General features: G+C 36.0%; 1 protein-coding gene across 2 annotated transcripts in view; it reads right to left on the bottom strand.

The window, feature by feature from the left end:
• The window catches only part of SNX2 (sorting nexin 2), a 36683-nt gene continuing 24248 nt past the window's right edge, over positions 1-12435 (bottom strand). For both annotated transcript variants that reach the window (XM_075740828.1, XM_075740827.1), the window contains exons 8-15: positions 9186-9261; positions 7788-7901; positions 7467-7560; positions 5440-5645; positions 4273-4416; positions 1498-1578; positions 1321-1392; positions 1-488 (exon numbers count right to left, since the gene is read on the bottom strand). In XM_075740828.1, the coding sequence (XP_075596943.1) occupies positions 438-488; positions 1321-1392; positions 1498-1578; positions 4273-4416; positions 5440-5645; positions 7467-7560; positions 7788-7901; positions 9186-9261 (838 nt within the window). In that variant the 3' untranslated portion in view covers positions 1-437. The remainder of the gene's footprint in view (positions 489-1320; positions 1393-1497; positions 1579-4272; positions 4417-5439; positions 5646-7466; positions 7561-7787; positions 7902-9185; positions 9262-12435) is intronic.

The raw sequence follows: 12435 nt of genomic DNA, 5'->3' as shown, positions 1-12435 counted from the left end.
TTAATGTTTCACAAGGTACATCCCTTTATTATTGTAATCACAAAACCATGATTTTGTACAGGAATGTTTAAGTGAACATTAATCAATGCAATTAAATTTGTTTCATAAAGATTAGGTAAACGTACTACAGAACATTGTATTGTAAAGAACAAAAATATCAGCTTTCTGGCCTTGCAGTGCACATTGTAGTGCAAGTATTAAGACACAATAGTGTTCAATTCAGCAATGTATTGCAGAACATCATGCCACAGTCCACTTCAAAGAGGGGCAGGACATGCAGCTTGTTAATAAAATGCTGTAGTATATAAAAAAAGCCACATGTTAATTCATAAAATATATAGTGGTTTATTTGGATGATTTAGAGTGATTTCATTGTGGAATTTAGTTTTATCCAGGAAAAACATCCATAGTGTCTTGTCATTTGGAATATTCTTCTTTTAAGCGATGGCTTTGGCTTCAGGTAGGAATGCCTCCCAGTATTTTATTAGCTTGAAGAGAAGGGAAAAAAACCACTCACTATTAAGTACTAAATGTTGGAAAAGAAAACACATATAGCTTCCTCCTGTTGTGGTAAACTTGTCTCCACTGGACAAAGTAAGAACATAGGTGCTTCATATTACCCATTCACTTTATTATATAATGCAAGAAAAAATACAAGTAATATATACACAAATCTGCTCATAGCAGCAAGATGTTATGAGCACACTGTGTTACCACATATTGAACACAATGCTATAGGATATAGTTATACAGAATTTGTTTGCAAGCTCAGTTTGCTATTCTTACCTCTAAAGGTACCACTTTTTTTTTTTTTTTTTTTAATTAAATAAAGCCAGAGAATTATAGTCCCAAAATGAACAAAGGAAAGACTCCAGACACTCTTTTGGGAACAATGTCTACTTTTGAGTCACTGGAAACTGTTTTACTGCTTTACAATATTCAGTAATATTTTATGCTTTTTAAAAAGAGCAATAATAAATATTCACATCTCTTCAGTGAGTCTAAGTACATATTCATTACAATTTACTCCATTTTATAAGTGAAAGTATTACTTCAGTTTCAGAAGGAGAATACAAGACCCTGCACTTGCCCATATCCCTAAGGGAGGGCTTCTCTCTTGCTTCCTTGAGTTAGAGCTCCGCAAGGGAGCACAGCAATAGCTGGGAAACTGCAACCACTATGTCATGCTCCAATACAGAACAGACTAGAAGTAGTCCTTCATGTTTTAGAAACTGCTATACTTAAAGCCTGCTTTTTTTTACTAACCTAATACAGAATGTATTAAATAATAACTTGTACAAAACTTAAAATTTATCTTACCTGCTGTTGTGTTTGCACTAACGACTCTAAGTACTTGATAATAACAGTTTTAAAGTCTTTCACTCGTTCCTTCTGTTAATAAATAAATTATGGCATATTAACCTCAACCAATTTTACTTGGAATGTCAGTATTATCTAAAGTAAAACTGTCATTTACTTGGACAAAATTATACGTGCCTCAAATCTTCCCACTTCCTTGCGAATGGTTTTGGAGATCTGTTCAAAATCTTTTTCCCCTTGCTGAACTTTTGACTCCCACTGGCAAAGGAAAGACATGCAGAGATAAGGCTTTATGTTGTCCATTCAGTCTATCAGTATCTGAACTTTTTATACTATATTAGTGACAGTCACTCAAGAGCTGAAAAGGACCTATTTGGGTTTTTTGGCATGCTTAACAGAAAGTCTAATAATTTCAAAATAACAACTTCTATAATAGGATGTCATTGGATCAATTAAAACAAAGGTATTTCTTAGGTAATGCTATCTGTAGATGAAATGTAAGAATATCTTAGTATTGCTACTAAGGAACATTTACTAACATTTTTTTAAGATTATTTTGAAGAAGAATGTCTAAGCTTTAGATGGTATTCTGTTTACAAACACTGCTATAAAAGGAATCTAAACCTGTAAATTTTCTGTGACTATCTGTCCAATCAAGTGTGGAAGAGTCTCAAAAGTTAGTTGTACTTTCCTAATCCCAGAAGAGATTATTAAATCTTCATCTCGGCTTATGGTCAAGTATATTGATTATCTCCATCATATTTCTGTTGCACATGACAAGCTATTGAGGACATGTTTATTGGATTTCCAGTCAGAACACATGTTGCTTAGGCAAGCCGTAGCACATGCTTTCTTGTTCACTGGGAACTGTTTTCATAGAAAGCAGGAGTAGAAAAGTTACACAGGTAATAAGAGCACAAAAAGAACATTCAGAGGAAGTGGTGGTGTTTCTGGGGTTTTGCCATATTGGGAGCGTGGCACTCATGTAACAATACATGACACTATGTTATGTTTCTCCTTAGTTTATGGGAAAGGCACCCAGCTACACAAGAAGAGATGATCATCATCATCTACATTACTTTATAACTGCTTTTATACACTTATTGTATTGTTAAATACAATAAGTATATCTACACAGCTATCAGCCTCACACTTCAGACACATGCAGGCTAACAGATATTTAAAATGCAACTGTATCTGTTCACCTCAACATATATACACATAACCAAGTCACTGGAGCCAATATATCCAGTAACACTTGTCTTCCTCAGAAAAAGGCAGCAGGGAAGTAACCTACCTCAATATAGCATATTCCTGTTAGCAATCCAGTGGCGCTATTTATTCACAAAAGCATTTTGTGGTGCAGTGTCAAGTTACTATCATCTATGTTCCAATAAATATCTACATATTTTTATTTTTATTTATATTTACCCAGAGTCCCCTTATTGCCTTTTCAGATATACATTATGAAGCTATACAATAAGTCATAACAAGATACCCTTCACAGAAGAACAGCCTGAAGAGTTATCTAATAACTGAAACAATACAAAACTCAGCCAAGGGAGAAGTAGATGAAGACTGCCTGTGACTCCCTAACACAGCACCTAGTGGTGCCTGAGACTCCAGTGAAAGCCTCTACAGGCCTAATGGATCCCACATCCCAGTTTCACCATGCCCAAGTGCCAGGTTCTGTACGAATTATCACTGGATAACGGAATCTTAGAGTTTCTGACAAGGAGAAGTTTCTCTTTATCGTCTGAGGTATTTCTAGGACTGTTCTTTGGCCTTTTATCTGCAAAAAGCAATTGAGTCATGCATGAAGCTGAAGCTGTGTAGGCTTCCACTTTGCAATTTCTCTGCCAGAAGGACTACTACTACAGAATTCAGCAACTCTGAACATATTCCAATGGCAGCAATACCTTTCGATCAGCACATTTAAATTGTGAGTTTACTAACAACCTTCTCTAATCATCCAATAAAGTAGGAAAAATAAATCCTTCAGGAACAACCTAACTAATTCTTTTAATAGTAGGACTGAGAAAGGATCACTGAGTATTTCCTACTACTTTCAATATGCAGGAAGTGTTTTTGACAAGAAGTTCCAGCTCACTTGTACTGTGGATGGATGGGTGACTTGAATCAAGAGAGGCAACCAGCAAGAATGTGGTCACAAAAGAGTGACACTAAGTTTTCCCAGTAAACAAAGGCCTTTTTAAGAAAAAGAAAGCCAAGTTAATGAGTAACTTCAACACCACATGCAAAATATGTTGAAGGGCAGAAAGAACAACGCAGCATGTGGTTAGTGACCAATGAGGAAGCCAAGCAAAGTAACTGCGCAAGAGAGCTTGAAATCTGCAATGATGTTCTCCCATTATTTAATAGGAGAATACTGGTGCATAATTAGAATGCATTAATGTTAAATAATTAAGTTGTCCTACCTCTTCAATTTCCTTAGTGAAGCATGATAGAAAAAGTGTATAAATTATGACACTTCAAAATGTTAGATTTATTTTGACTGAAATTACACCATATATACATACTTTTTTATATATATATATATGGGTAGATATGCTGCATAATTAAGCAAAACAGGAACAGTTCTCAATTAGTTGCCTTAGCTGAATTTTAGTTTTAGAAGCCAAGAGATGCTCCTGTGCCTACTCAAGTGATCTGTTAACAGTTAAAAGCATTATTTAACCTGTCCATGTTCCCCTCCTCCCATCTCCCAGACTCTGTAGAGACAGTATCAACTGCCTTACAGATCTTACAACAGGTAACAATTGTGCACGTTTAATATTTTAAATAAATTCCTTTTAACAATTTCAGTAAATATGAAAACCAGCAAATGAGTAAGTGATTTGTAAATCAAAATGGTATAAGTAGTGCATTAATGCGGAATGAATGAGTTAATGCAGAAAGTCTGACCTCCAAAACAACATTTGATAACATTACCTCTTTTATCTCATCTTTAGCTTGCTGCAATTTATCAGGTTTGTTGGCAAGTTGGAGCTTTGCTTCAGCTTCACGTTTTTTTTGTAAAGTGACCTGAGCATCTTGCCACTTCTGCCAGCATTTCATTCGATGATCAAACACACCCTGTAAGGAAAGACAAATTTATTAAACAACTGGAATTGTTAGAGCTATCTAAATTCCTAGTAGGAAAAGGTGATTCTGGATAAAACTGGAACAAGTATACTCAAAGAAACTTCACTGCATCTACCACATGTCGTCTTGCATTTAATTTGACAGCTTGCTTGCAAGCTCAATACCTTCCACAAGTAACAGGGTATTCAAGAAGTGTTTTCAGAGCAGACACCTTAGTACCTGAAACCATTTTATTTTCCTCATTCCATCAAAACACAACCAAAACTGCTACAAAGTGTTTTATTAGGCAAATACTTATTTAAAAACAGATTCTAGTGAACTTTCCATGCATATGGATTACATGTATATTCAGTTACACATTTTTGTTAGCAATGGACTAAGGTAACAGAATTATAGATATTAATAAAAATTCCCATCAAAAACAAAACACCAAAACCATATACTCCCAACAACTTGGCTAGTTCAAAGATTCTTCTGGATAAGATTTGTAGATACGCTTCCCATGTCAAAACTTAATTATGCTGTGCAGCATGACTTACACCAAAATTTAATATTTTCTTTAATGAGATGTAGGTCAACAAATTGTACTTGCTTCTTATTTACAGAAACCATTGGTTATCTATCAAATACGGCCAAATTATGTTCTCAAAAATTTATGAGCATACCATAAAAATAAGTAACCTGAAAGAAACAAGTACAGTATGCTTAGACACAGTAGCATATGGTGTCCCCAAATACCGTGCAGAATTAGTAGTGCTCAAAGTAGATGATGTTCACCATTTATATTTTGTCTGGATCTTATTAATCTACTCCCATTTTTGGTCACAACCATTTTTATCATTGGAATAACTAATCATGGATGCATTCATTTTACCCAGGTAGAACTTCAGGCAAAAACTTAGTCATAACTGTGTTATGACATGTGCAAATGCACACATTCATTTACCCTAAATCTACAAGTTGAGGAATGTGACTTCACACACAAACGTCAGTATTTTTCCCAGTAGTACTCACTTTTACTGCAGCAATGAGACGAATGTAATCACCAAGCAGTTCTGAGAACACGTAGAAATCAGCAAAAGCTTGTTCTTGATGCAATTGATCTATCTTCTCCTCAACCTCTGCAAGCTGAGACAAAGCTCTAGAAAGAGCAGTGTGGTCCTCAGAGTTACCTAACATGGCAGCACTTTTAGCAAAGGCAGCTGTGTTGGCTGAAAGCTCTGAAATACAGGAGTAATGTTCAGTACAACGTAGTTAATTGATTAATTACTCTGCGGCATAGATCAGTGGAGCAGAGAACTCTCCGCTATTTCAACCCTGACTGCGCCAACTGAAAATATTGAAGTTGTATTTCCTAAAGCTCATGATAAAATACACAAGGAGATCACAATGAAACCACATTTAGGAGAAACACTCCTGCACAAAACACTCTCCATCAGTAAGTATTTTGCTGAGCCTGCTAATGTCATGCCTACTCTGTCTAGCAAAAGACATGGAAAAAACCTGTCGCTTTGGTATTATTCAACTGCCTAGTTCACAGAAAATGCAAGCCCACAAAACAAAAGCCAAGTCACCTACAGGGTAAATTCAAAACAATTTTAAGAGGTCTATAGCACAGTTGTTCCATGCAGTTCAGAGTGGAAAAAATGCCAACTATTGCACAAAACCAGCACCCCCATGAGTGGAATTTATTTCTCTTGGACTATTTCATTGGCTACAGTACCTTTGACTGTGCATACTGTAGTGTATCACCTTAAAAGAGCATGCTTTAAAAGAAAAAAAAAAAACAACCCAAGAACACCAACAAAAAAACCCCAAACCACATACCAGCATGGCTGGCATCTATGAAGATAAAGTTTTGAGCTTATTCATTAACAAATACTGGGGCAATTGTCTCATCAAAGCCCATGTAAGTCATCCTGTACAAAGTTAAGTCCTATGAAGGACCTTTGAACAAATGTTTAATCCAAATTACTTCAGGATTAAAAGTGCAGGTTTGTTTGCAACTGTGATGCTTCTGCAGAATCATCAAAACACTAGAAATGTTTGTAGAAGCAAAATGTCTTCAGATATTTAAAAACCTTACAATTTAAACACAACTCTTTAAAAAAAAAAACCCAACAAATCTTCCAATCTATGAGCAGGTGTCAAATCAATAGTAAACAAGCACTTTGATTTTCCATTACTTCTTAAAATACTCTTTAATCTTGAGAACATCTGGCCAAGTATTTTTTTACTACAGAGAGTAATTCCTGAGAGTTATGACAGAGCAACTTATGACATTTTCATGTAATTTTGAAAGTGTAGAGCTGAAATGTGACCCTGTATTTTAACCTAATACAGTAGTGTCAGAAGGCACATTTATGGTCTTCCTTGAGCTACAAATCAAAGTTTTGGTGCTTTGGTTTTTTAAAAATCATCTGATGGAAAGCAATCTTTGACAAAACAGCTGCACATGTGATTAAAACATAAACTTACAGGTTTTGCTTTTCTCTAAAATAAGTTTACCAAAAGCTGATATTTTGAGACTACTTATCTTTCCAGAAGAGTTTACCATAACTGTAGCTTGATGATGTATCATTATGTGGACCAAATTAAGAATAGTAAATTCCCATTTAAGAGCTTAAACTCAGTTAACACAGCAATACTGAACCAAAAGGTGTTTAAATGGATTATGCAGCCACTTTTTGTTCAGAAGGAAATGACTCTTGCCATGAGACCTAGAGATACATTTATGGATGCCTACTGTAGTAGAATCACTTGCTAGGTACAGTATTGGACCTCTGCAAGAAAAAAGTTTATGGTAAATCAATATAGTAATTTTAGGAATGACAGATATTCTGGTTAAAATTAAGATTAGAAACAGGTATAAAAAACACTACAGCACTTTAAACTAAAAGGTACAATTAGAAGATTTTTGCATTAAAATATACTGTATAACTCTACTAATTACTTAAGAGCTCTGACATACTAAGCTCTGGTTTCATCACCGTTTCCTAACGTTCTAAGCACTTCAGCTCATGCAGCCACATAAAAGTTACCTTTTCTGTGGCAGACTAATGCTTCGACACTGGCATGAAGTTTCCTAAGTTGCTGATCCAGATTCTCAAATTGCTGCTGTTTTTCTTCAAACCACTGACAAAAGATGAAAGAGTCAGGCATTACAAATTAGATTACCAACAACATTTCTGGTTTTAAAGAAGCAAATTATCCACGTACTGCCAGGGTGGTCAACTGATACAGCTAAAAATTCAAGCCAATAAGCAAATTAATAACCCATTTTCTACTTCTACAGCTTTAAAATGCAATTGTTGAGGCTCATTAATTTGTCTCATTATTCAAGCCGAAAAATCAGCTCTTACTGCATCCGATTCATTCATCTTGATTGTCATTTTGTTGACAGCGTCGGCAGCCTTGTTCACCATCCTCAATATTCCTGCTCCGCTCAGAGCCTGGGTGTTAACCGCTCTCGGCAGCTGGAATTGAATGACAAATAAGGGCAAACAGACTGGTTAAAAGGATGGAGGTTTAACTGGGCACAAGGGGGAAAGAAAAGGATATAGTGTTTTCTTTACTCCTATGTGTTTCGATATAGTGGAATCTAATTTCTCAGATTTACTACTTTTACATTCTCAAGAGGAAAACTTAAAAATATAGACTATTTACTTTTCTTCTACATCTTTACATTTAAATGGAAAAAAACAACTCACTTGTCCAAAGTTATTATGAACTAGCCAAAGGTCCTACCTAGCCACCTATACACTACAGAGAACAAACTGTCACTACAGGAACAGAAAAGCTTAGATTTACAACAAATTAGATGAAAGAAATTCTGTAAAATATTAATTGTAATGCAAGATTTGCACTGGGTGCTGATTATAAAAGGTTGATGTCTTTTTGCTTTTCAGTATAGGCCAGATGTCAAAACCTACCTCATGCATATCAAGAGAACTGTGTATTTGCTTAGGTACTTACTCAGGGGTAAGTTAACTTCAAATTTAATTGATATTATTATTCAGACTGGTCTGAATACGCCATACAAGGTGGCCCCTATGTCAGACCATTTACCCTTCATGTGATGTTTTGTCTGGCAGCAGCATTGACAAATCCACTAAGTTATCTATCAATGATGCTTTTGTCAGTAGTGAGGTCTCTGTGACTTATTAGTATAACTAAGAAATTGACATTGGCCAAAGACAGTTCAGTGTTAACAGTGAATCCACTATGAACATTTATAAATACATATTATGTATCTTTAACAATATATTTAATAATTCATAATTATTTAATTGATAGCATGGGTGACTGCAGTCCTCTATTCACAAAACATCTAGCCTGGCCAGCAGCATTGCTACTGTTTTCACATTATTTTCACATTACCAGTACACCTCAAATTGGACTCCCAGAGGCAAGAGAGCTGCTCCCAAGCCAGTTTAATTCTTGATCTTACTTAACAATCAGTAACATCAATTACGGATTTTCACCACATATGAAAAGCTTCACTCAGAACTGGACAGACTAACTTGCTTGAGAAGTCACTGAACAGCAAATAGCTTTTGGTCACTACTACTCTTAAGTTCTACCAGAGGCAGGTGCATACCATTACCTAAGTACCTTCTGCGCTTCTGTCCCATGAAGGGTACAATCCAATTTAATCTGATATGAATTTAGGGGATCAGGTCTCAATACAAAGACACTATTTTGCTTTTTAGGTTACTGTATCTAGAAACAAATAGGAGAACTTAAAAGAACTTAAATACCTCAGAACTTTCCAAGAACTGTCTTAAATCTGGATCCTGTAACAAGGTTGGGTGTTTTACTGTTCGCTGTAGATACCTATGATTTTAAAAATTAAAATATTAGATAATAAAACAGATTTAAAGTGCCTGACAGCATTGGAAAGTGTCCTTCATCTAAAGAAGAGGTACAATGCAGCACACAACCTCCCTCATTATCTAACGGGGCTTGAAAACTCTTAAAAAGTCACCTTTAAAGGGTCAGATGACAGTTCAGTCTCCATGCCCTTTGAATCCTTTGCCTCTCTGCTGACTGTTCAAACTGTATTTATGCTTTCTGTCACCTTCCTCCAACAAACACTAAGACTAAGCCCCACACAGAGTTACAAGCTAGGACCACTAAGCTGTTGAAACTTTCACTAAGTCCTACTCCAGTAAGGCTGCCGCAAAACCTGGAACTTCTGACTGAAAGTAATGCAGCTCCATGCACTTCATACCACAACACAACACACCAAAGGTGTGGGCAGTGGTTTCTAACATAGTTTGTTTACACCAAAAACTCCTTAAGGTGGGACCTGCCATAACTGTATGTTGCACAGTAGTAAAATATTATACTTCATATTGTCAGCAACTGAGTGAAGTCCTCCTTCTCTAATAACAGCTAATTTACGCCAGAAAAAATATAGATGAGTTTGTTTAAACATTCTTGTACAGTGCAGTGGGCATGCTTTTTGATACAGATACTTATGGCTGACTTATTTTAGAATTAAAGGAAATCTTGGAGAACTGAGCTGATTACATTCTAGGTACGAACTACTGATTTGCTGTCTAGGCTAAAGCCTGCAACCCATATTAGTTCTAAAAGACTCATCCACCCCAAATTAAAAATAATAAATAAATATGAAAAATAAATCAATGCAATGCCTTCCCTTTGCATTTTTTTGCATTTCTGCTTAGATCTAAAAACTGTTGATTGAACAAATACGGGTTGAAGAGAGAATGTTCAACAGTATTCTTCCCCTAAAAACTGCTGGAAGTTTGTCTTCCACTCAAGACTGCTGCCAAGTTTACCATAACTGATTTTAACATTACATATTAATAGAAAGTGTCTGATGTTTACACTAATGCTTTATAGAAATCGAGTACCTCAAAGATCATGGGAATATAAGAAAGTATGTATTATTGCCAATTAAGATGCAGTGACAGAATACTATCAACAGCACACTATTTTTTGCAAAGCTTTAGTTTTGCGCAAGCCCCACCTGCGACGTACAAGACCAGCTCTGTTACATTCACAGATTGCTTAGAAACTGTCTTAGAAAGTGATGTGGGCTGGGATTTTTAGCTGACAGCCTGAGTGTATTGATATTGTAAATGTATTTTTGCCATCCTCCATTAGGCATGGCCACCAGATCCTTATTTTTCTTCCTAAAGAAACTAAGGATTACAATTAAACTATTTTATACATTAGATTGTTCAACTTTTCTGTGCTTGTTCTATACTCTGTAGTAAGTACAAGTTAAAGTTAACATGGCAAGCACTCAAAGAGATTTTTCTTTAGAAATATGCTGCTGGAAAATAGCCTTTATTCTGAGGGAGACTTCTAACATTTTCACTAGAGACAGCCAGCAACGCGCTTGAGGACATCTGGCAGGCAGACTTGTACTAAGTTCACTATTCCAGGGCGTAAATTTTAGTGAACTCAACTAACAAGGTACGTTGCTTTCCTGCCCACTTCCTCCATAGTTCTTGGTTCAAAAAAGAGAAAATTGAAGCAGATTTCTTTGGTCTGACTTTCTGGGGAACATTACTATGTTTTTCTCAGGTTTAGGCAACAGCAATAGAACCACTGCCTCTAAGTATCATTTCAACACCTTGGTAGGTAGGTAACTTTTTGATTCTGAAAGGAAGAGACAGCTAAAGTTGGCATGATGAAAAAGTTCCTCCTTGCTAGATAAGATATTCATGGTCTTTCTGAAAAAAACCCAAATAAACAAATACTGTGAAGCCTTCCCAACACTGTCACAAGTCCTGAGGAGTCCATTCCCCAGCATGGGAGGAGCGCCCAACATCCACTAGAAGTGGTACACTAGTGTAACTCCTTTAACAAATAAATGAAAAAGCATCATGCACACAAGCTTGTGAATTAAACTATCTAATACTAGTTCTGATGTTCAAGTAAGCCACCAAGGGGGAAAACAGTAAACTCTATTACAGAGACCTAAAGTTCGGCTTAGATAACTGAAAAGATACTTTCACACAATTACTCTAATCCCAGCTGTTATTCCAAGTCTTCATATCTCACAGCACCACTCCTTTAGCAATAAACTTGTTGTATAACCAGAACGTGTTTCACAGTTCCGCTCCAAGGGACAGAACAACTTCAGTAACTTCTGGGTGCAAATGTTAAGCTCTATGCCAATCTTCAGTAACAGGTAACTAAGACAGAAGAACCTATCAGTATTTTGAGGTTCAGTATCATTTCAGATGTTCTTCTCTTACTTCGGAAATGGAAAGATATTAGCAACAGGATTCTGAAGAGATATTTTTTGTTTAAGATTGGCTCGGGAACTCCAGAAGCTCAAGAGCTTCATGCATCATATGTTAGACAGGTCTTCCAACATACTATCTAAAACCTTTGACTTTTGTTAATTTTCTAGTTTAACTGAAACTGTTATATGGTATATTGTTCTCATATGATGCAACTGAATAACAGCAATGAGCATAATACAAAATCATACCAAAATTAAGGCTGTATACTTGTGTAAGTTGTACCAGTTACTTTCTAAAGTCTTAATTAGCCATGTCAGTAGGGGAAAATCATGCAGTGTATCAGTGACAGTACCCTTCCATTGCAAAGATACTTGAACAATATTAGTTATATACCAGTGTGGAGTGACAGAGATCCAATACCTCTTATGCTAAAATTCAGCTAGTCACATCAATGTACTGCAAGTCTTCAGGAGGCCATTTTACTTTCAAGTGACTGAAGGTCTTTCACCCGTCTGCCTGCCCAACAGCTGATTTTCTATGGAACAGATATACTGCTGAAATGCCTGAATTCCTTTAACCTAAAATGCTTAAGTAAGCTGATAAAGAAAGTTTTACTTACTGCAATTTCAATTTTAAGTACCAACCAGTTTGAAGAGAGTTAGCTATCATCCTCTCTATGAATAAGACCCCATTATTTATGGGAATTATTCCATTTCTACACAAAAATTTGGCAGCTGCATAATGCCTCCACAATCCATCTAAGTACAGATGGCTCAGACCC

The sequence above is a fragment of the Balearica regulorum genome, chromosome Z (assembly GCF_011004875.1).
Source record: "Balearica regulorum gibbericeps isolate bBalReg1 chromosome Z, bBalReg1.pri, whole genome shotgun sequence".
Classification (NCBI taxonomy): Eukaryota; Metazoa; Chordata; class Aves; order Gruiformes; family Gruidae; genus Balearica; species Balearica regulorum.
Note: the sequence above shows the minus strand (reverse complement) of the source record. Positions and strands in the feature narration are given on the sequence as shown.